The sequence below is a fragment of the Pyrus communis genome, chromosome 5 (genome assembly GCF_041283825.1).
Source record: "Pyrus communis isolate YQ-2024b chromosome 5, ASM4128382v1, whole genome shotgun sequence".
Classification (NCBI taxonomy): domain Eukaryota; kingdom Viridiplantae; phylum Streptophyta; class Magnoliopsida; order Rosales; family Rosaceae; genus Pyrus; species Pyrus communis.
The window spans coordinates 13,873,382-13,893,408 of record NC_142569.1 but is presented as its reverse complement, the minus strand read 5'-3'; the positions used below and the strand labels follow the sequence as shown (position 1 = coordinate 13,893,408).

Below are 20,027 nucleotides of genomic sequence, written 5' to 3'. Positions count from 1 at the left end.
GGGCATCCACTAGCCCGAAGTTTAGGTCCGATTTAAGGAATCGCATGCCAAACCTGCTCCATGGGAAAACTTATTATTAAGCCTTCTTATGACAAGATTCGTTCGAATCCTCCTATTTTTTCTACAAAGGATTAAGGGGGCATTTGTGGATCGATTCACCTTTAATACGGACCATTTAGATATTTTATGGTTTTGGTTTACACTTCCACACGTTGGTCACACGTGTGCCTGTTATCCATAATGAACGCTGCATTCTCCAAACTAATGGCTCATGTTATCAAGCTCAGAGCTCACTACTCTAATTATCCGATCAAATCTGTTCGATTGGATAATGCTGGAGAATTCACATCTAAAACTTTTGATGACTATTGCATGTCGGTTGGGGTTAACGTTGAACATCTAGTACCCCATGTTTATACCTATAACGGTCTGGCAGAGGCATTCATTAAGCACTTACAAATGATTGGTTGATTGTTGGTTATACGTACCAAGCTCCCGATCGTTGCTTGGGGCCATGCAATATTGCACGCAGCCATGTTGGTCTACATGAGGCCTGTTGTGACACAACCATATAGCGCCCTTTAGTTGGTTACCAGATACAAACCCGACATATCTCATCTACACATTTTTTGTTGTGCGATCTATGTGCCGATTTCGCCGCCCTTACGTACAAAAATGGGGCCTCAATGAAGGATGAGAATCTATGCCAGACATGATTCTCCTTCAATCATTCGTTACTTAGAACCTTTGATAGATAATTTGTTTACCGCTCGTTTCACAGATTGTCATTTTTATGAAATAGTCTTCCCGTTGTTAGGAAGAGATAAGAGAGTCAACGTTCCTGATGAATGACGCAAATTATTGTGGACAACTCCTACTTTGTCTCATTTAAATTCCTGCACCGCTCAATTTGAAACTGAAATGCAGCGCATATTAGATCTTCAGAGCATAGCTTAGAGCATGCCAGATGCTTTTACCAATCTAGCATGAGTGACAAGATCACATATTTCAGCTATGAATGTGACTGCAAAGATGGATGTACCAAATGTACAATGAACTCCCCTTCTGGAGGCCGGGGACACCAACCTTGGTGATCCACGTATATTAGCTGCTAGCCAATCATTTGTCCCTACACATAGGCGTGGCAGACCACTTGGTTCAAATGATTCACACTCCCGATAGAGGAAACCCACAACACAGGTACTTGAAAAGCCTACCGTGAATTCGACTGTCGTCTACTCATTCTATCCAACTCATGAGGAGATTTTAGATTACGGAAACGTCCTTGAAGAGACGAATCCACCTCCCGAGAATCAAGGGATTTCAGTCCATTATGCTTGCTTGGATAATGTTTGGTGTAGAAATGAGATGATCATCAATGATGCATTAACATATGCAGTAGTTACTGAGATCATATTGAGCAATAACATTGAACCCTGTTTCGTTGATGAATGTCGACGTAGAACCGATTGGTCAAACTGGAAACAAACAATCCAAGTCGAACTCGATTCACTTGTGAAACATAAGGTGTTTGGACCTGTAGCTTATATCATCCACATGTAAAGCTCGTTGGTTACAAGTGGGTTTTCTTTCGGAAGTGTAATGAAAAGAACGAAATTGTGCATTACAAAGCTCATCTTGTTATGCAAGGCTTCTCATAACGCCCCGGGATTGACTATGACGAAACTTATTCACCCGTTAGGGATGTGATTACTATTCGATACCTTATCAGTTTGGTAGTTTCCGAAAAATTGAGTATGCAGCTAATGGACGTAGTAATTGCGTATCTCTATGAAGATCTTGATACGAAAATCTATATGAAAGTTCTCGAAAGACTTACATTTACTGGATCAAATATTTCCAAAACCCGGAACATGCCCTCAATTCAGCTGAGACGTTCACTCTACGGTTTGAAGCAATCTAGAAGAATGTGGTATAACCGTTTGAGTGAGTATTTGACTAGTCATGGATATGTGAACAACGAACTATGCCATTGTGTGTTCATTAAGAAGTCACATTCCGGTTTTATGATTGTTGAAGTATATGTCAATGACATGAACCTCATTAGAATTCCTAAAGAGCTCGCGAGAACTGCCGCACACCTTAAGTCGGAATTTGAGATGAAAGATCGAGGAAAGACTCGATATTGTCTCGGTCTCGAGATAGAGCACCGTTTAGATGGAATCTTAGTACATTAATCGAATTACACCCAGAATGTGTTGAGTCACTTTAACAAGGATAAAGCGAAGCCTTCGAGTACTCATATGGTCGTTCGATCGCTAGATGCAAAACGAGATTCCTTCCGTCTAAAGAATGATGTTGAAGAGATTTTGGAGCCTGAAGTTCCTTATCTAAGTGCGATAGGCGCTTTATTGTACTTAGCTCAATGCACTAAACCCGACATCTTATTCGTTGTTAATCTTTTGGCAAGATACAGTAATGCATCAACACGTAGACACTGGACTGGTGTTAAAGACATCTTCCGTTACCTTAAAGGTACTACGGATTTGGGCTTGTTTTATCCCTACGAATTCTCAAGTAATGTCGCACCCCCTTATCTTAAGTCAATTCTCGTCTTGTTGGTTATGCCGACGCATGATACTTATTTGATGACAATCTATGAAGATAACATAGCATGCATCGAACAACTCAAGAAGGGTTACATCAAAGGAGACAACACAAAGCACGTTGCGCCGAAGTTCTTTTACTCACATTAACAACAAAAGCATCAAAAGATTGAGGTCACTCAAATCCATTCACAAGACAATCCAGTTGACCTCTTCACCAAATCACTACCGAATGAGACGTTTCAAAAGCTTGTTCAAGGAATAGGTATGCATAAACTTTCTGAGTTGTAACATTCCTAGTTCTCTTTGGAATTGTGTCAAACTCAGGGGGAGTATCCTGCAGTATACTTGCTTAATCTTAATGTACTATTTTTCCGTACGATTAAGAGCATTTTCCCCGCTGGGTTTTTGCTTCCTAACAAGGTTTTGACGAAGCACCCACCTTGGGTTAATCATATCCCTGATGACGTCCCGTAGACGTTTCATTTGACTTTGCATTACTCATGCATTTTTCCTTAGCCTATGGATTTTGTCTCTACTTGGGTTTTACCATAGTTATTAGGTTTTTGTGAGACTTACTTCCTTATGCAAGTTCCTACCTTATTTGAGAATAGCGTGTTCCCAGAATCAGTGTCGACGAGTCGACTTCCTCAACCTCTACATAATGCCGAATTGAGTATTTACACACTCAAGGGGGAGTGTTATAAACTTCTTATTTAAGTGTGATTGTATAAATCCTATATTAGATTTGATTCTATTTAGTCTTCCTATTAGGACTTGTATTCCTTGGAGGAGAAATATTCTTCTCTCTTTTACTATAAATAAAGGCACTGCGTGGGGAGAATAATATATCTCCTGCACAACCCTACAAACACATCTCTCTATATTCTCTCTGTGTCGCCAACCCCCTTCCCCTGTCAGTTAAATATAGGCCACAACAGTGGTACATTTGTAAAGAAAAAATGGGTACATTATAAATAATTTATGGGAACAAATAAAAGGTTAAAATAACTAGGAGTGCAAATATAAGTTTAAAAAATAAGGGACATACAAAAATTAATATATGGGTACAAATTAAAATTTAAAAGAAAATTGGTGCAATTTGAAAAAAAAAAAAAAAAAAAGGTTGCAAATTAAAAATGGGTTCAAACTAGAATTAGAAACATATGATAAAAAGTTTAGCCATAAATATAAATATACCAAATGTAACGTTTCTAACACTAAATGAATATATTTAGAAATAAAATTTAATTATCTTGACATGTAAATATTCTATTTTTAAAATAATTAATGACATTATTAAAATGGGTACATTATATTCTCTCTGTGTCGCTAGCCCCCTTCCCCATCAGTTAAATATAGGCCACAACAGTGGTACATTTGTAAAGAAAAAAATGGGTACATTATAAATAATTTATGGGAACAAATAAAAGGTTAAAATAACTAGGAGTGCAAATATAAGTTTAAAAAATAAGGGACATACAAAAATTAATATATGGGTACAAATTAAAATTTAAAAGAAAATTGGTACAATTTAAAAAAAAAAGGTTGCAAATTAAAAATGGGTACAAACTAGAATTAGAAACATATGATAACAAGTTTAGCCATAAATATAAATATACCAAATGTAACGTTTCTAACACTAAATGAATATATTTAGGAATAAAATTTAATTATCTTGACATGTAAATATTCTATTTTTAAAATAATTAATGACATTATTAAAACCAAAGGACCTTGATCAAAAATTGAAAAAGAATAAGATTTTAATCAATGGAGTAGAAAAAATAGAGACGAGAACCTAATTTCTCCTTAACTTTTTGTGTACTACTTTCTCCTTCAACATTGAATTAAAATCAAACAATGAGTGATCATAATTTTCTTACAAATAATGCTTAACTACTCAAAAATGAGTAGAAGTTTCTACTCAGAATTCTTCTTGTTCAAATTACAGTGCATTGTGCTTATGATAGAACCATTCATATTATGAATCACTTTGTAAAGATCTCTCTACAAAAAATGAATTAAAACTTAGGTCGTTTAGTCAATCTATTTAGCAAATACATAGATGGTCCGTAATATTTTTACCAATTATGTTCATCTATTTTTATACAATTCGATGATTAAACGACCTTAATTTTAATTATTTTTTGTAGAGGCGATCTTTATGTAGCAAATCAATAATATGAACGGTTCCGATCATAAACATAAAGTTCTATAAGTCAGCAACAGACAATTTTGAGTATAAACCCTACTCATTCTTTGAGTGGCCAAGTATTGTTCTTTTCTTAAAACACAAGGTATGAAAAAACGAGACTCTAAAATAGAACAAGACACAGAATGAGAATTGAATGAATTGTTGCTCAAGGTTCATGCTCGAACTCAGACCACGAGTCGCTTCAAGAACTAGGTCCGAGTCACAAGGTCTAGAGTTTGTAGTTTCAAATTTTAAGCTTCAAGTTTTTATACACAACTAAATTGAATAAACATTACGCAAACTAGGTAATAGGAATTCCCTTCTACATCCTTTAATTTCATGTTCATTCTACCAAAAGCAAATATCACCCAATAGATCACGTTTTTCTTGGTAACAAATTATTGTTGAGTTATAATCAACAATCAATATATATATATATATATATATATATATATATATATATATATATATATTAAACATATAAAAGATCGAGGTTTGAGTACCGTAATATCTTTGAAATAGAAATTTTCCTCTACTTTGTGCTTGTAGTTCCGTAGTCGTTTGCTTCACCAAGATTTAATGATCTAAACTAGGATTCCAGCATTGAAAAACTTCAATATGCCTTGTGTTGGAAGGAAGAATGATTTTTGGTGATTTGAGGTATTGTTTGGTATGCATACGGGACGGAACGGAACGGAACGGGACGGGACAGGACAGGACGGAACGGAACGGAGCAGGAGCAAAGATGCCCTCGGATGGAAACAAGGAGGAAGAAGGAGATGGAGAGGTTATTCCTCTACTTTGTGCTTGTAGTTCCGTAGTCGTTTGCTTCACCAAGATTTAATGATCTAAACTAGGATTCCAGCATTGAAAAACTTCAATATGCCTTGTGTTGGAAGGAAGAATGATTTTTGGTGATTTGAGGTATTGTTTGGTATGCATACGGGACGGAACGGAACGGAACGGAACGGAGCAGGAGCAAAGATGCCCTCGGATGGAAATAAGGAGGAAGAAGGAGATGGAGAGGTTATAATTTTGTGTTCCACGGATGTGGAACGAGTCGTTCTAGGGGGGTGAGGCGGAACGAAAATTCACCCAAAACTCGTCCCGTGGAACAGCTCGTTCCATTCGTTTTAGGCGCACCAAACGTGGGACGGAACGCCTTGTCCCACTCTGTTCCGTCTTGTCCCACGTACCAAACGGTACCTGAATGATATGCAGATGCACCCTTTTTTTTTTTTTTTTTTTTTTTTTTGAGTCAAGCAATAGTGTTAGTAAGTTAAATGTTAGATTAGTTACTGATAGGGTTCGAACCTATGCCGTCATGCAAGGGCACAACATCTTTTCACTACTGTGAAAAAGTGCCACTTGCAAATGCACCCTAATTAAATAATAAATATATATAATCACACTCCAAAACTCAAACCCAAAGTTCAAACACAATTTTGCTCTCTATGATCTATCTTTCCAACCACTTTGTAGGAGAAACAAATTGTTATAAAACGTGAGAAACTTGTAGTGGTGAGTAATATGGGATAATAAGTTAGCATCGGATTTCTACTAAAAAACTTCAATAAGTATTAGGTTGCCTAACGTTGTAATTATATTGAAGTAGTGGTTGAAGACCCGGTTAATAAATGGAAGCAGCAGCCCACAAACTCGTCCCATATATTTCCTTGTCGGCCATTCACAATTTATTTATAAAATTCTTAAAGCTTTTCTAGCTATAAAACTACGTTCTTCAATTATGGTCTAGCTCCATATAGTTTGAATTATCTTCGATTTAATCTATTTAGTTTACTAATTACTGCAGTTCAAGAACAGTAATTAATTCCATACACCTTTTGGACAATTGTTATAAAATTGGTAAGAAATTTGGTCTTCTTTGGGTCACTAAAAATTCCATTCAAACAACATAATTTTTCTTCTTACTTTTTAAATGTACAAAAATATTCTTTTTTTAAATAAAGAGTGGATATCGAGTTAATCCACATAATAGGGCAATTGTTATTATTTTTTGGTCGTAGGGAAAAACTTGTTTAGAGACTAAGCCCAAAGAGAAAATAAACAAAATATAAGGAAAACGGGAAGAAACAAATACACATAACAGAGCACCCATATAGAAAAAGAAAACGGAGGCAACCATAAGATATCTCGCCCAGAAGCTAAGACGGGGGAGAAGAGCATAGCACGACAAGAAGCGGGCTATGGTCTATTCTGCAATCCTCACCCATTTCATCCACCCAAAGCTTAAGGGAGGGTAGGAGAGACTATTTTTGGATAGAATGTGAATGACAGAGGATGTGGGTCTTATGACCCAAACATTTGAACACATCACTCTTTTATAATGCGAAGTAGCCCAATTGGCTGCAAATCTCTTGAATCGGGGCAACAATGCAATTGCTAAATCGATTGGATCTGGATCATTCGAAACTACATCTAAATCTCTGACTATGGCGACTAGGACTCTCTTTGGATCATGTATGCGGAATCTACTAGCAGCTAATCGAATGAAAGCGATACGTGAGATCCAAACTGACTAAACATTTTACTCACAAAAGAAATATCGTCGAACTGTAATGATAAAAATTTAATTAAATTGAAAAAATTGATGATAAAACTACAAACCAAGACATGTGAAATTAAACGACCAAAATTTGAACTTCGCCCAAACGCTGTCTACATTCATAAGCAAGATTTTAGATTATTGTTTGGCATGTGTTATTCACACATCATTTTTTACTTCTCACACACCCCTTGTTGATTTCTGTCATTTCATCTTCTTCAATTCATCTGATCCGATAGAAGAAAATTAAAAAAATATGTGAGAAATAAAAAAAAGTGTGTGGATATCACACCCCTATTGTTTTCCAATGAGCATTACTTAAACAAAAGAAGACACAAAAACCTTGTACGACAAAGATAATTTTCATACTCCTATCCATAGACGGCACGTGGCACAACCCTAACACCACTCCCCATTTCACTAACAACACTCCCGCAACCCAGGCCCATTAATCTCGTTACACCCTCTCTCCCCATTCCCGAACGTGGAAATATCCAAAACGAGAGTGCCCCTTAAAAAGCAAAAGAAAGAGGGCAGGCTGCGACATATAACACTCGCTTGCTTGTCTGAACTTTCCTCTTTCTCTCTCCGCTCTCTTTCTCTCTCATCGACTCTGTATGTAGGGATTGCCGAGAGCAGCAGCCACACACTCGCACATCGACCGCCAGTCTCAGCAGCCATGGATTGATCGGCCCTCGTCGCAATTTCCACAATTGCATCGGGGCTTTTTGGTAAAGTTCCCTCCTTTACTTGCTGATAAACTCATTCGTCTTAATCTCGTACTGTAATCTTCAGATCGGCGCCATTTCCTTTCCGCGGAAATTTCTCTGTTTTCCCGCGAAAATTGCTCGATTTTCCGGGAAAGTCGGGGAAATGTTTCCCGCGGGAACCGACGGGATGTTCTGTCTGAAATTAGAGAGTTTCGGTTGCTAATTTTGTGTTTTTGTCGTTTAATTTCGATTTTTTTGACGTTTTGTTTTGACCTTTTTAGGTTTTAGGGTTTTGAAGTGTCGTTTGCGAATCGGGCATTTGGAGATCTTTACTCGTACATCTTCGCTGCGGTAATTTAAGCTTGCTGTAATTACTGGTGAGCCATTTTGTCTTAATTTGCTGTAGAAATTAGGGTTTATGTGAGTTCTATGGACCGAGGTTAATGCTCCTCAAGGTTTTTACTTTTGCTGTAAATGTGTAATCTTGTCAATTTGAGGATAATGTTATTAATAGAATGATTAAGGAGGTAAATTTGTAGTGGATTAGTTGAGCTAACCTTCCCTTTTGATGATTCATGGGACCACGCTTTGTTTTTACTTTATTTCCATGATGAATTGTTTTGAAGCTATGAAGTTGGGATCATTTTATGCGTTGAGTGGAGCAACTCCGTCCCAATTTGAGGGTTTTCTTTGTATTGGGCGGTTATGCAGTCTTTCTTTCATCTGGTTTAACTTCATCCTTGAAGCTCCCCATTTCTGTTTGTCAAATTTAGTTGCATAGGGAAAGTAACGACTGTTAATTTTTTTGTATCTTTATTCTGCTGTTTGCGTATGGATGATTACTCAACCGATATATATTTGGTGTGGCTTGAGAATGCCATAACATACAGTTTATCCTTCAGTCGAAGCCAACAATATTTGGCAGACTATAATTTTCTTCTACATCTAATTATGCACGTATTGACCTGTGTTTTTTTAGGGGTATGATTTGTTTAAACAAGATGCTTTATCAGATCGAAGTCAGCATGTAGTTTTTCTGCTTCTTTGACTGTTGATAGTTCAATGTGTTGACATTTCTCTGTAATGTTATCTCCAGATCCTTTGCCATGGATAATACCCATTCAGTTTCCACGCTGATAGATTGTACAACCTCTAAGATACAACAGCTTCAGAAAGCATTTGCTGAACTTGAGAGTCACCGAGCCGTAACGCTGAACCTGAAGTGGAAAGAACTGGAAGCCCATTTCCATGGTCTTGAAAAGTCCTTAAAGAGGCGTTTCGATGAGCTGGAAAGCCAAGAAAAGGAGTTCGAAACCCGAACAGTGGAAGCCCAAAAAATGTTAGCAAAGCGGCAAGCTGCCGTTGTGGCCAAGGAACAAGCTTCACTGGAGACTCTTCAAGCGAAGAGAGATGCTGCTACATATGCTATTACTAATGCTCGAGAGAAGCAAAGGAAGGTATCAACTGAGGAGCCTTCTGTTGTCACTGATGATGGCCAAGGTGAGCAGCCAAGTGTGGAAGAGAAACCACCAGATGTGATGGTTTCTGAAATTAACTTCGAAGAAGTGAAAAGTCCTGAAATGGGGAGTAGTATAGAGGTGATATCCTATCCCCAGTTAGTGAAACTGTGTGAACAGATGGACTCAGAAGGGCTCCACAAATTTATATCAGATAACCGGAAGAACCTTGCTTCCATAAGGGAGGAGATTCCACTTGCATTAAGAGCTGCATCCAACCCTGCCCTATTTGTTTTGGAATCTTTGGAAGACTTTTATCGCCTGGAAGGGCCCAATACGGACGGGAAGAAGGATGCAAACCTGTTGGGTGTCCGTCGAACTTGTATCATGTTGATGGAGTGTCTGAGCACACTGCTTGCAAACCCAGAATTAGCCTCTGCATCTGATATAATTACAGAGGAGGTTAAGGATCTGGCAGAGGCAATTGCTGAAGAATGGAAGCCGAAGTTGGATGCTCTTGACATGGATGCTAGCAATGGGAACTCACTTGAGGCTCACGCCTTTTTGCAACTTCTTGGAACTTTTGGTATTACCTCTGGTTTTGATGAGGAAGAACTATTCAGGCTAATACCGATGGTTTCACGTCGTCGCCAAGCAGCTGACCTTTGCCGTTCTCTTGGATTGACTGAGAGAATGCCAGGTTTGTGTTTTTCTTTATGAAAATCTACATTTAGGTGACATTTTCGGAACTTTTGTAGTTTGATAAATAAATACGCGGTCCTTAAAAATTGTCTATGTTAACTATCCCAAACGGAGGAAATGTTTTTCTTCTTTACTTTTGTTTTTCCCCTTATCTTTTACTAGTTTGCATGTATCTTTGGCTTGTTTTTGTTTACAAGTCTATAACTTCGTAATGTTTTGTTCCCCACTAGATCATTGTCATTATAACCACTGAGATAAGGTAAGAATTGCAACTGCAGTCAAACCTCCTTTCTGTTCATATGTGATGAGTTACTCGGAAGCCTGTATAAGCTGGTCTTGCATTTCATTAGAGTCATTGTGTAAAAGTGCAGCAACATCATTTTCCTGGCATTTGCAGGATAATTCTAGCGAAATTCATTTAACTTCAACCTGAAAATGATGCATGCTTGGATTAATGGACCAATATTGAGAACATAGAACTTTAAAAAAAAAAATTGATTTCTTATGAACTTCAACTTTTGTGTTTTCTTGCAGTTGATTATGTTAATGTTGGCATTTGGCAGGTGTTATTGAAGTGTTAGTGAATAGTGGACGGCAAATTGATGCAGTTAACTTGGCTTTTGCATTTGAACTGACGGAGAAGTTCCCTCCTGTGCCTTTACTGAAGTCCTACTTGAAAGAGGCAAGAAAAACTTCACCAGTCAAATCTGGAAATGCATCCCCCACAGCACAGGTACATTCATCTTTATTGGATGTTGTAATAGTTTTGATTGCAGTTATCGATTATCTGTGTAATATGAAGTTTAGTTTGATTTAATACAATTAACGTGAGATAGCATAACACTGATATTTGATTGGATTTTGCCGGAGAAAGTATGGCCATGTAGTTGCAAATTGGCTGCACCTAACAAATATTTCATTGTTTCAGAATGAAGTGAACGACCGTGAGTTGGCTGCCCTTAAGGCAGTGCTCAAGTCCATTGAAGAGCATAAGCTTGAGGAGCAGTATCCAGTGGATCCGCTTCAGAAACGGGTTCTTCAGCTGGAAAAGGCCAAGGCAGACAAGAAGAGGGTGGCTGAAGCATCAAAGCCTCAGCCCAAGAGACCTCGTGCTAACGGTGTTGGATATGTTCCCCGCGTCACTAATGCTGTTGCTGACAAGACTTTCTATCCTAGAGTTGCTGAAAACAGGTACCCGCAGTATGTGTACGACAGACAGTTTGTTTACCCGGGACCTGCTGACAACCATTACAACATGTCTCCTGCTCATGGAAACTACTTTGCAACCGGCTACCAGTATCAGCCTGCGGCGTATCTTCACTAATTTGATGGCCAAAAAAGTGACAGTGATCCTTCTCAGTTTAACGGTTAGTCTTTAACCCTCTGAGTTCGTCGATGTTCAATGTAAGAATGATATTAGTATCCGAAAAAGACCCCAAAAAAAGAAAAAAAAAATGTCTTGTTAATTTTGTTAGTTGGATGTACAAGGAGATATTTGATCCTCTAATATGTACTTTGTTTTACTTTTGTATATGTTTTTGTCTGCCTTGTGTTTGAGTTTGACTGCCTGCAAAATGCAAATAGCCAACAGGTTGATCATTCATGGAGTTTTCAGACATCCTGAAAACTTTGGAAGGGATCATATGCCAGTTTTGAATAAGAAAACCTCTCAAGTATTTTATAACATAACGTACCGGAAATGGTATTAATGCCTCGAGCCCTCGAGCCTCCGGTGATCGTATAACTGAAATTTTTTTACGGAAAATTTTCATCGGTAACTCGCGAGGAACCAATCGTCCAACTATGAAGGTGTTTTGCATACATTTTTCTTTCAGAGCAATTGGTCAAGTGCTTAGTAGGTGCAGAGGTTATTATGGGAGAGACGATGAATACACACATCTGAAGCATGAATCCCTCTCTCGAAGTATTGACAATGCATTGACCGGGTTGTTCTAAGTCTGTTAATACCTACGTCCGAACATCATTTTAGAAATGAGGGATGCTAGATAGAAAAATAGCTCTTCAAAATGAAGAACCGCGATCAATTATTTGGTTTAATGACAATCTATCTTTGTTTAATTTGAGAAAATGCTCAATTCACATCTAATGAAGTTGAATTAGAAATGTTCATCCCGTGCTCATGTTAATGTCAGTTCTCAAAATTGTTTTCTATTTAACAAGGGAGAAAACTGATGGCGAACCACAATCGTCAAAATTCCCCACACTAAAATAGCATTACTTCAAATCTTTTTTTTTGTCGTAATTATTTATCTTCTGATTAAAACAAGATGAATTTGGTTTGTAGAAAACAAAGAGGGGTTTAAAAAGCCCAATATTTTGCTTCTCTTGTACGACCCTTTCCTTAGAGTCGTTTAATCGCACCGTAACTTTTCATCTACCCCAAAATTTCAAAACAAAATCAGGAGGTTACTTTCCCTCCTCGACATTTACAGTTATTCATTCAAATTCCCGCCAAACACAAATGAGGATCGCCGAGCTCTCAACGCCGGAGCTCCGGCAAGGCCACGCCGACTCCCAACCTCAACACCAACCTCCATCGCAATCTCATCAACTTCTCATCTCCCAAATCGAGTCCTCAATCAAACAAATCGAGAATCTCTCCCCGGAAATGCTCTCACCGGACACAGTCTCCGCCGATCTCCGTCGGTTCTCGACTCAACTGAGCCAACTCTCTCCCTTCCCCAACTCACTGAAGCTCCTCATCTGGAAGCTCAGCTACCGCCTCTGGAACGCCTGCGTCGACCTTTCAAACGCCGCCTCCCTCCGCTCCCTCAGCGCGTCCAGAGCCGAAGACCACGCCAAGCTCCGCCACGTCGCCGCTGACCTCCTCTTCATATCCGGCGACGTCTCTGGTGTCCCTTCCCCTGTGATCAAGTCCGCCTCCTTCTACCTCAAGACCGGCCTCATATGGCACGACCTCCGGAGCTTCGATCTCGCTTCCTCATGCTTCGAGCGAGCTACAGATATAGTCTCGAAGATCGACATCGACAAAGTCTCCGATTGCGGAGAGAGAAAGCTTCTCCTGGACCTGAGCATCGCGAGATCGAAAACCGCATGGGACGTCTCGGACCGAAATGTCGCGATCGCGCTGCTGAACAGGGCCAAGAGCTTGCTATTCGGGTCGCCGGATCACCACAAGGCGCTCGCGAACCAGTACTTGGCGTTCGGCAAGACGGCGCTTGCCAAGAGCGAGATTCAGGACCTAAACGACGCGTTGAAGCTGATGAACGAGGCTCTGGATCTGTACGAGAAGGGATTGCGTGTGGCGAGAACACGCGAAGAGATCATGGAACTCAGGGATCTGAGGTCGAAGACGCTGCGATTCATTTCGGCCGTCCATCTGCAGATGAACGAGTTCGAGAGCGTAATCAAGTGCGTGAGGGTGCTGAGAGAGGGGTGCGAGAGTGGAGACCACCATCCGAGCCTATCGGTTCTGGCGATGAAGGGCTGGCTGGGGTTGGGGAAGTACGCCGAGGCCGAGAAGGAGCTCAGGGGCATGGTGGTAAATAAGGGGATTCCGGAGGGCGTTTTTGTGTCGGCTGTGGAGGCTTATTTTCAGGCGGCTGGGACTGCCGGAGCAGAGACGGCGAAGGGAGTGTTTCTGGGACTGTTAGGAAGGTGCCACGTCAGCGCCAGCTCGGCTGTTAGGGTGGCCCACCGGGTGATTGGTGACGCCGGTGAGGGATCAAGAATTCGGGCCAAGGTGGTGGCGGAGCTCGCATCAGACGAGAGAGTGGTGGCCCTCTTCAATGGTGACGCGGCTGCCCAACAGAGAACTGCAATGCATTCAGTGCTGTGGAATTGGTATGTTCATAGTTTCATACATTCCTAATTGAATTGCTTAATTGTTAGTTATTTGAAATTTTCAAATCATCAATCGTTTTATTGTATGAATTTTGTGATTTAACAATTGACAGTGGTGCTGAGCATTTTCGATCGAAAGATTACGAAACTAGTGCAGAAATGTTTGAGAAAGCAATGCTTTATATCCCATTTGACATTGAGAGTAGAATTCTCAGGGCCAAGGGATTCAGAGTTTTGTGTCTCTGCCATTTGGGTCTCTCCCAGCTTGATCAAGCACATGAATACATCAACGAGGCCGAAAAGGTTTGCATTCGCTAAATTATAGCTACAAGATTGGAGTTTTGGTTCTATGGAACTTAATTTCTCTACTAACTGGCTTCTCTGTTCTCTGTTTCTGCAGCTTGAACCGAACATTGCTTCAGCTTTCCTAAAGGTAATTAACCCTTTATAGCTTTAGCTTGATCCTAAATCTTACCCTTTTTACTTAGATGAACATTAACACTTCCTGTGTGGGTTTATGTAGTTCAAGATTTATCTGCAGAAGAAAGACCACAATGGAGCTACTAATCAGATTCAGGCAATGACAACCTGCCTCGATTTTACACCAGATTTTCTCTCCCTTGCAGCCCATGAAGCTGTTGCTTGCCGTGTTCTTGCTGTTGCGGTTGCTTCTCTATCAAGTCTGCTGAGCTTCTATACCCTGGGAAAATCGATGCCAGCAACTGAAGTCGTAGTTCTACGCACCTTGGTCACAATTCTAACCCAAGAACCCGGAAATGAGGATGAAGCCCTCAAGTTTCTTAAGCGCGTCCATAATCGTGCGTCTGAGCTTGGTCCTGATTCCTTTTTCGGGACAGGGGAGGCCGGAAGACGGGAGAGGAACTGGTCTGCTGTGACTTCATGGAACTTGGGGACCAAAACCGGGAAGGAGAAGAACTATGAATTGTGTGGCGAATTCTTGACACTGGCATCGGAGTTTTATGGTCTTCTGGTTGATGGGCAAGTAGAAGAAAACATGGTCTGCAAGTCGTTAATTCTGAGTGTATCTGCAATTATAGCTTCAGAAAATCATAGGAAGACTAGATTGAATGAAAGTGAAGTCAAACAAGCTCAAGAACTTCTAGATAGAGCTGGGAAGGTATGTATTAGCAAAATGTATGCCTTATTCGCATTCGATTTGCTGCCTCTCTAAATCCTAATTCGGTTTTTGTGTGGATGCAGATGTTGAAAACAACCTCAGCCGGGAATCAACTTATCGGTCATCAATTTTCAACAACAGAGCCTGATTTGTTCTTCATCTACACCTTTTGTGCCTATGAGATACATGGAAGGCTCAATGACTTATCATCACAGCTAAAACTAGTGAAGAATTTTGCTACTTCAAAGGCCTGCAATCACAAAAACCTCCTTCAGATCGGCATCAGCGCTTCACAACCTCCCCGAACCAATCCTGAAGTCGCAGTCTTTGCTCTAAACGAGTGCCTATCGTCCTTCCTCTCTTCCTCCACGGCAGACTACCAAAGTGTGGCTCTCATTGTTCGGAAGCTCATTGGAGTGACCAGCATTCACAGGGGGGATGCAGACGACGATGCTGTTTATGGCATGTACAAGCAGGCTTATCGAATAATGGTGGGACTGAAGGACGGAGAGTACCCGACGGAAGAAGGGAAATGGCTGGCCATGACGGCATGGAACAGGGCGTCGCTGCCTGTGCGGCTCGGGCAGATTGATGTGGCGAGGAAATGGATGGATGTGGGTTTGCAACTTGCCAAGCACGTTCATGGAATGGAGACTTACAGAGCGTGCATGGAGGATTTTATCAATGGTTTTGAGAAGAGACTTGGCGCACCAAGTTAATGGTGAAAAAATTGGACCTCAGTTGGTAGTGTGAATGTTGGTAGCTTTGTAAATTGTATGGTGGAGTTGGGCATTCTTGTAGAGAAAATTATCGATAAAAGTGAGAATTGATTTCGCGTTAAACTAGCATTGCATCTTTTTTTTTTTCAAACAATAAATTTATTAGATTAGATATTAGATTGGAGAGAGATTCGAACCCATACCGTATTACAAATGCAACACTTCTTTCCACAATTGTGGTAGAGGATTACTTGCTTATATCTAAGGTTTTGGGTCCATGAACATTTGTTTTAACGGCACCCCAATTTTATTTTGTTGATTATATAAAGAACATAAGTACTCAAGTCTTATTTTTTAGTTCCAAAAACACTTCAAGTGCAGCATTAATTATGTGCTTATTCTAAAAAAGACTTTAAGTGCTTTTAAAAAATTTATTACATTTTTACTAAAAATTGATTTTTTTCACCAAAACCGTTTTCAACTATTTTAAAAACAGTTTTAAACGTGCTCTCAATCTAACAAGAAGAGAAAATAGGGAGTGCGAATTACGTTCTTTGCCCCCCATAAATGTAGACATTTGGGCCGGACTCTTGATTCATGGGCTGCTTTTGTTACTACCCAAAATCTACCATCCAACTCCAATGATCATCCTTTTCATTCTTGGCCTCATTCTTGGCCTTATCTTCTCTCTCTCCTCCCCACCCCAACACATCTCTCTCACTCCTCTCCAATGGAGTCTCTCTCCATGATCCTCTCCTTTTCTCCACCACCCCAAAACCACCTCAAAACCCAGAAACCACTCCCCTCACCACCCATCTCTCTTCCCCAAACCACCGCCACTCCCGCCATTTCCACTTCCTACACCCAATTTCCCTCCACCAAGAACACTCCTTACACCCCAATTTTCCTTCTGAAACCCACTCATTTCCCCCACAAATTACCAAACACCCAACTCACATTCCTCCTCACCGAGCTCATTGCAACCACTGCATTCACTCTCCCCTGAATCGCTTCCGAATCCGCAGCCTCCGTACCTGAGCAAGTTTCCGACAAAATAAACCTGGAATCAATCTTGGTCTCGATCGATGACTTTTTCAATCGAAACCCATTTTTCGTTGCTGGGTGCACGTTCGTCTGGCTGGTTGTGATTCCTCTGGTCCAGGCGTATTTGAGAAAGTACAAGTTTGTCCTTGTCATTGACGCGTTTCGGAAGCTCCGGGACGACCCGAACGCTCAGCTGCTGGATGTTCGGGACGAGAAGAGCTTGGGGTATCTGAAGTCTCCGAATTTGAAGATTTTGAATAAGTGCACGGTGCAGTTTCCGTTTTCGGAGGAAGATGAAGCTGGGTTTGTGAAAAGGGTTTTGGAGAGGTTTGGGAACCCAACAAAGACTGTCGTTTGCGTTCTGGGCAAGTAAGTGTAAAGCTTTTGCTATAGCTTCGTTTCTGGTGGTTTGGTACTACTTTTTTAGAAAGCATTCTTCTTCTCCTAAGCGCTTATGCTAGAAGTGGTTTTCTTAAAAACATGTAGAAATTTATATTAAAAATCCAAATGCTTCCTGAAAAAGCACTTCCATAACCAAGAAGCGCTTTTTAATGTAGTCCATAGTGATTCTGGTTGTTATTAAGCACTGAAAGTGTGTTCAGAAGCAAACCCAAGCATCCTTAGCTATGACTATGAGACTATGGATTGATTGTTTATGTCTATCATGAATATCTAATGTTAGGAGAGAAACCTGCACCGGAATGCTATTGTGATGGTATCCCAAGCCATTGCGCGTGTTCATGCGTCACTTGATTGGCTTAAATACTGCCATAATGACATCCCGTGGAAGGAAGAATGGAAGATAAGTTTATTTCATTTTTTGGATTTAAAGGTATGTATAATCTCAGTATCAGTTTCTCTTGTTGGAAGGTAGTTTTGATGGAATTTCCATCAAAGTGGCTGAGTTACTGTTCAAGAATGGTTTCAAAGAGGCTTATGCAATCAAGGGTGGGGTTGGAGGTACAAAGGGGTGGCTGGTAAGCATCTTTTCTTTTCTTCTACTTGCCGCCTTTTTCGTGTTATCTGTGATTAATTTGAACTCTAGCTCCATTGAGATCAGCCTTTGTGTTGATGCTTTTCAGGAGAATGTGGTTGGACTTTTTTTTTTATTGATTAAATCTTGGTAAAATATTTTTTGGATGTGTAAGAATGAGATTGAGCCATCCGAATTCCGAATATAGTTGAGAACTCTAAAACCCTAGAATGAGGAACATTATCCATTTTCTGGATCTGTACCAGCACCATATAAAGGCAAGCATTATGCATATGTACATAATTTGAATGCTGCTTAGTTCTTGCGAACTCTGTGTTTTTGTGTTCTAGCAATCACGGACTAACTAAGGCATCAAAGTTGCCTAGTGAAATGATTTTCTGCATAGGTTTGAAATTGCGTCAAGCGTGTTTTAAAGACCATTTGACAAGTGCATATAAGAATTCTGAAGCTGCAGTTCAAGTTTTAACACGAGGAATTGCTAAAGTGTTTTGGCTAGTTTTGTTTTATTAGAATTTAGATGATGTGTTTACTCTACCTTTTTCCTCCTCAGGAGTCACAAGAAACTCTTTTGCCACCTTCTATGCATATCTACCCCAAGAAGAAGGTTAAAACTTCACAAGAAACTGTGACAAACGGAGGAGTAGTTCGGGGAAAGGTAGAGAGCAATGGTGCTGCCACTTCTACAAATTTGTCCACAGGAGATAGTCAAACAACGGACAATGGACGCACAACCAAGGCTACAGACTCTGCGTCACTTGTGAAAAATGGCTCTAGATCATCCTTTCCCTACCCAACTGTATGTTCAGCTTCTTTCTCATGAATCATTACTAGTTACAGAAGATTACCGATCTTAATTATGCTTTACCTTAAAAGATTTTTTTAATCTCATTCGTTCTAGTTATGGCTTCCATTAACCAATCTTAGGGCTGGTTTGGTATTGCTGTGCTTTGAAAAAAAGCTACTTCTGTTGTGCTGTGAGAATAAGCAGCTGTGAAATAAAGCAGCAGAGTGTTTGGTAAACTTTTTTGTAAAAGTGCTTTTGAAAAAAAAAAGCAGTATTAGAGTGTTTGGTAAACTTTTATGTAAAACAGATGTGAAAAAAAGCCGGTTTTTCAAAGCTAGGTTTTGCAGCTTCTTGTTTTTGGCTTTTTTTCATCCAAAACTGTGAAAAAAAGCTGAAGCTGAGTGTTTACCAAACACAAAAACAGCTCCCAGCTTTTTTTGATAGCAGCTTTTTTCATAATCACCTCAGTACCAAACCAGGTCTTAGTGGGTGATTTGCACAATCCATAGGCAGTTTCAAGTTACTTTTCCAATAGGATCTTGTCTGTTTGTTCATCTACTTTTTTCATTGTGGTTGTTTCCGATGCAGTGCCAAGATTTGAAACCGCCGTCTTCCCCAACTCCATTGAAGCCCTGAAATCGATGCTGTGACTCGTCTTGCTTCAGAAGTGGTGCCTCCGGTTGGGGGAAGCATATTTTTTCAAAAGTTTTGCTGATCATTAGTTGTATATTCGTGATATCGAGGCGAGGTTATTGATAAATGACACGCATTGTAGCTCTCCGTAGCAAACTTTTAGTTCCGATTTTCATATCAGCTGTACATTTTGTAATATGTGTATTTGAAGCTAACATTTGTCGCATGGTAATAAAATGGTGATCATTGCAAAGGAATCGTCTTCTGAATATAGAATGTTTGAAGTGTAGAATGAGATTTTTGGAATGTCAATAATAATTCCATTGTTGTTAAATTAGTAAAAAATTGTTAATTAATCAACATTTAGGATCCGTTTGGTGGACCGACTAGAATGGGCTATTGTATTTTGAATTTATTAGGGTTGGAATAAATGGATTGGGATATTTTAAGGGAAGTGTTATTGGTATTCCAAAAATTTCATTCTACACTATATTTTTCTTTCTAAATATAGAAAGTTTAGAGTGTAAAATGAGAATTTTGAAATGCCAATCACAATTCCCTATTTTAATTAAGGAAAACTAATGAAAATGACTTGAAAACTTTGAGTTTTAACGATAAGGACAAAATAAAGGGTAAAGTGAATAGTGCCAGGATTGACTTTTTAGTGTAAAAATGTGGTTTTTCGTTAAAG

The 20,027-nt window shown here is 39.7% G+C and overlaps 2 protein-coding genes and 1 pseudogene across 5 annotated transcripts; all 3 read left to right on the top strand.

Moving 5' to 3' along the window:
• Nucleotides 1-7,673: 7,673 nt before the first annotated feature.
• LOC137724387 (FRIGIDA-like protein 3) lies at nucleotides 7,674-11,730 on the top strand. Of its 3 annotated transcripts, XM_068463131.2 has the most exons (6): nucleotides 7,885-8,061; nucleotides 8,322-8,417; nucleotides 8,667-8,766; nucleotides 9,137-10,197; nucleotides 10,763-10,932; nucleotides 11,128-11,730. In XM_068463131.2, the coding sequence occupies exons 4-6, from the start codon at nucleotides 9,147-9,149 to the stop codon at nucleotides 11,521-11,523; spliced, it is 1,617 nt and encodes a 538-aa protein (XP_068319232.2). In that variant the 5' UTR covers nucleotides 7,885-8,061; nucleotides 8,322-8,417; nucleotides 8,667-8,766; nucleotides 9,137-9,146; the 3' UTR covers nucleotides 11,524-11,730. The 3 variants fall into 3 exon arrangements, with proteins under 3 accessions (XP_068319231.2, XP_068319234.2, XP_068319232.2); XM_068463130.2 differs by lacking the exon at nucleotides 8,667-8,766 and having other exon boundaries at nucleotides 7,674-8,061; XM_068463133.2 differs by lacking the exon at nucleotides 8,667-8,766 and having other exon boundaries at nucleotides 7,876-8,061; nucleotides 8,322-8,391.
• Nucleotides 11,731-12,629: 899 nt separating this feature from the next.
• Nucleotides 12,630-16,004, top strand: ATSPO22 (Tetratricopeptide repeat (TPR)-like superfamily protein). The gene is made up of 5 exons (XM_068463026.2): nucleotides 12,630-14,024; nucleotides 14,138-14,327; nucleotides 14,425-14,457; nucleotides 14,548-15,162; nucleotides 15,246-16,004. The coding sequence occupies exons 1-5, from the start codon at nucleotides 12,682-12,684 to the stop codon at nucleotides 15,879-15,881; spliced, it is 2,817 nt and encodes a 938-aa protein (XP_068319127.2). The 5' UTR covers nucleotides 12,630-12,681; the 3' UTR covers nucleotides 15,882-16,004.
• Nucleotides 16,005-16,571: 567 nt separating this feature from the next.
• Nucleotides 16,572-19,593, top strand: LOC137724820 (rhodanese-like domain-containing protein 4A, chloroplastic; annotated as a pseudogene). The gene is made up of 4 exons (XR_015962769.1): nucleotides 16,572-17,294; nucleotides 17,800-17,902; nucleotides 18,470-18,715; nucleotides 19,292-19,593. The product of XR_015962769.1 is annotated as a rhodanese-like domain-containing protein 4A, chloroplastic (transcript).
• Nucleotides 19,594-20,027: the final 434 nt, after the last annotated feature.

Coding starts and splice junctions, on each gene's coding strand:
- LOC137724387 (XM_068463130.2), top strand. CDS start 9,147: ATGGATAATACCCATTCAGTTTCCACGCTGATAGATTGTACAACCTCT. Junction 10,198..10,762: donor ATTGACTGAGAGAATGCCAG/GTTTGTGTTTTT, acceptor GGCATTTGGCAG/GTGTTATTGAAGTGTTAGTG. Junction 10,933..11,127: donor ATGCATCCCCCACAGCACAG/GTACATTCATCT, acceptor TCATTGTTTCAG/AATGAAGTGAACGACCGTGA.
- ATSPO22 (XM_068463026.2), top strand. CDS start 12,682: ATGAGGATCGCCGAGCTCTCAACGCCGGAGCTCCGGCAAGGCCACGCC. Junction 14,458..14,547: donor TTGCTTCAGCTTTCCTAAAG/GTAATTAACCCT, acceptor GGGTTTATGTAG/TTCAAGATTTATCTGCAGAA. Junction 15,163..15,245: donor TTCTAGATAGAGCTGGGAAG/GTATGTATTAGC, acceptor GTGTGGATGCAG/ATGTTGAAAACAACCTCAGC.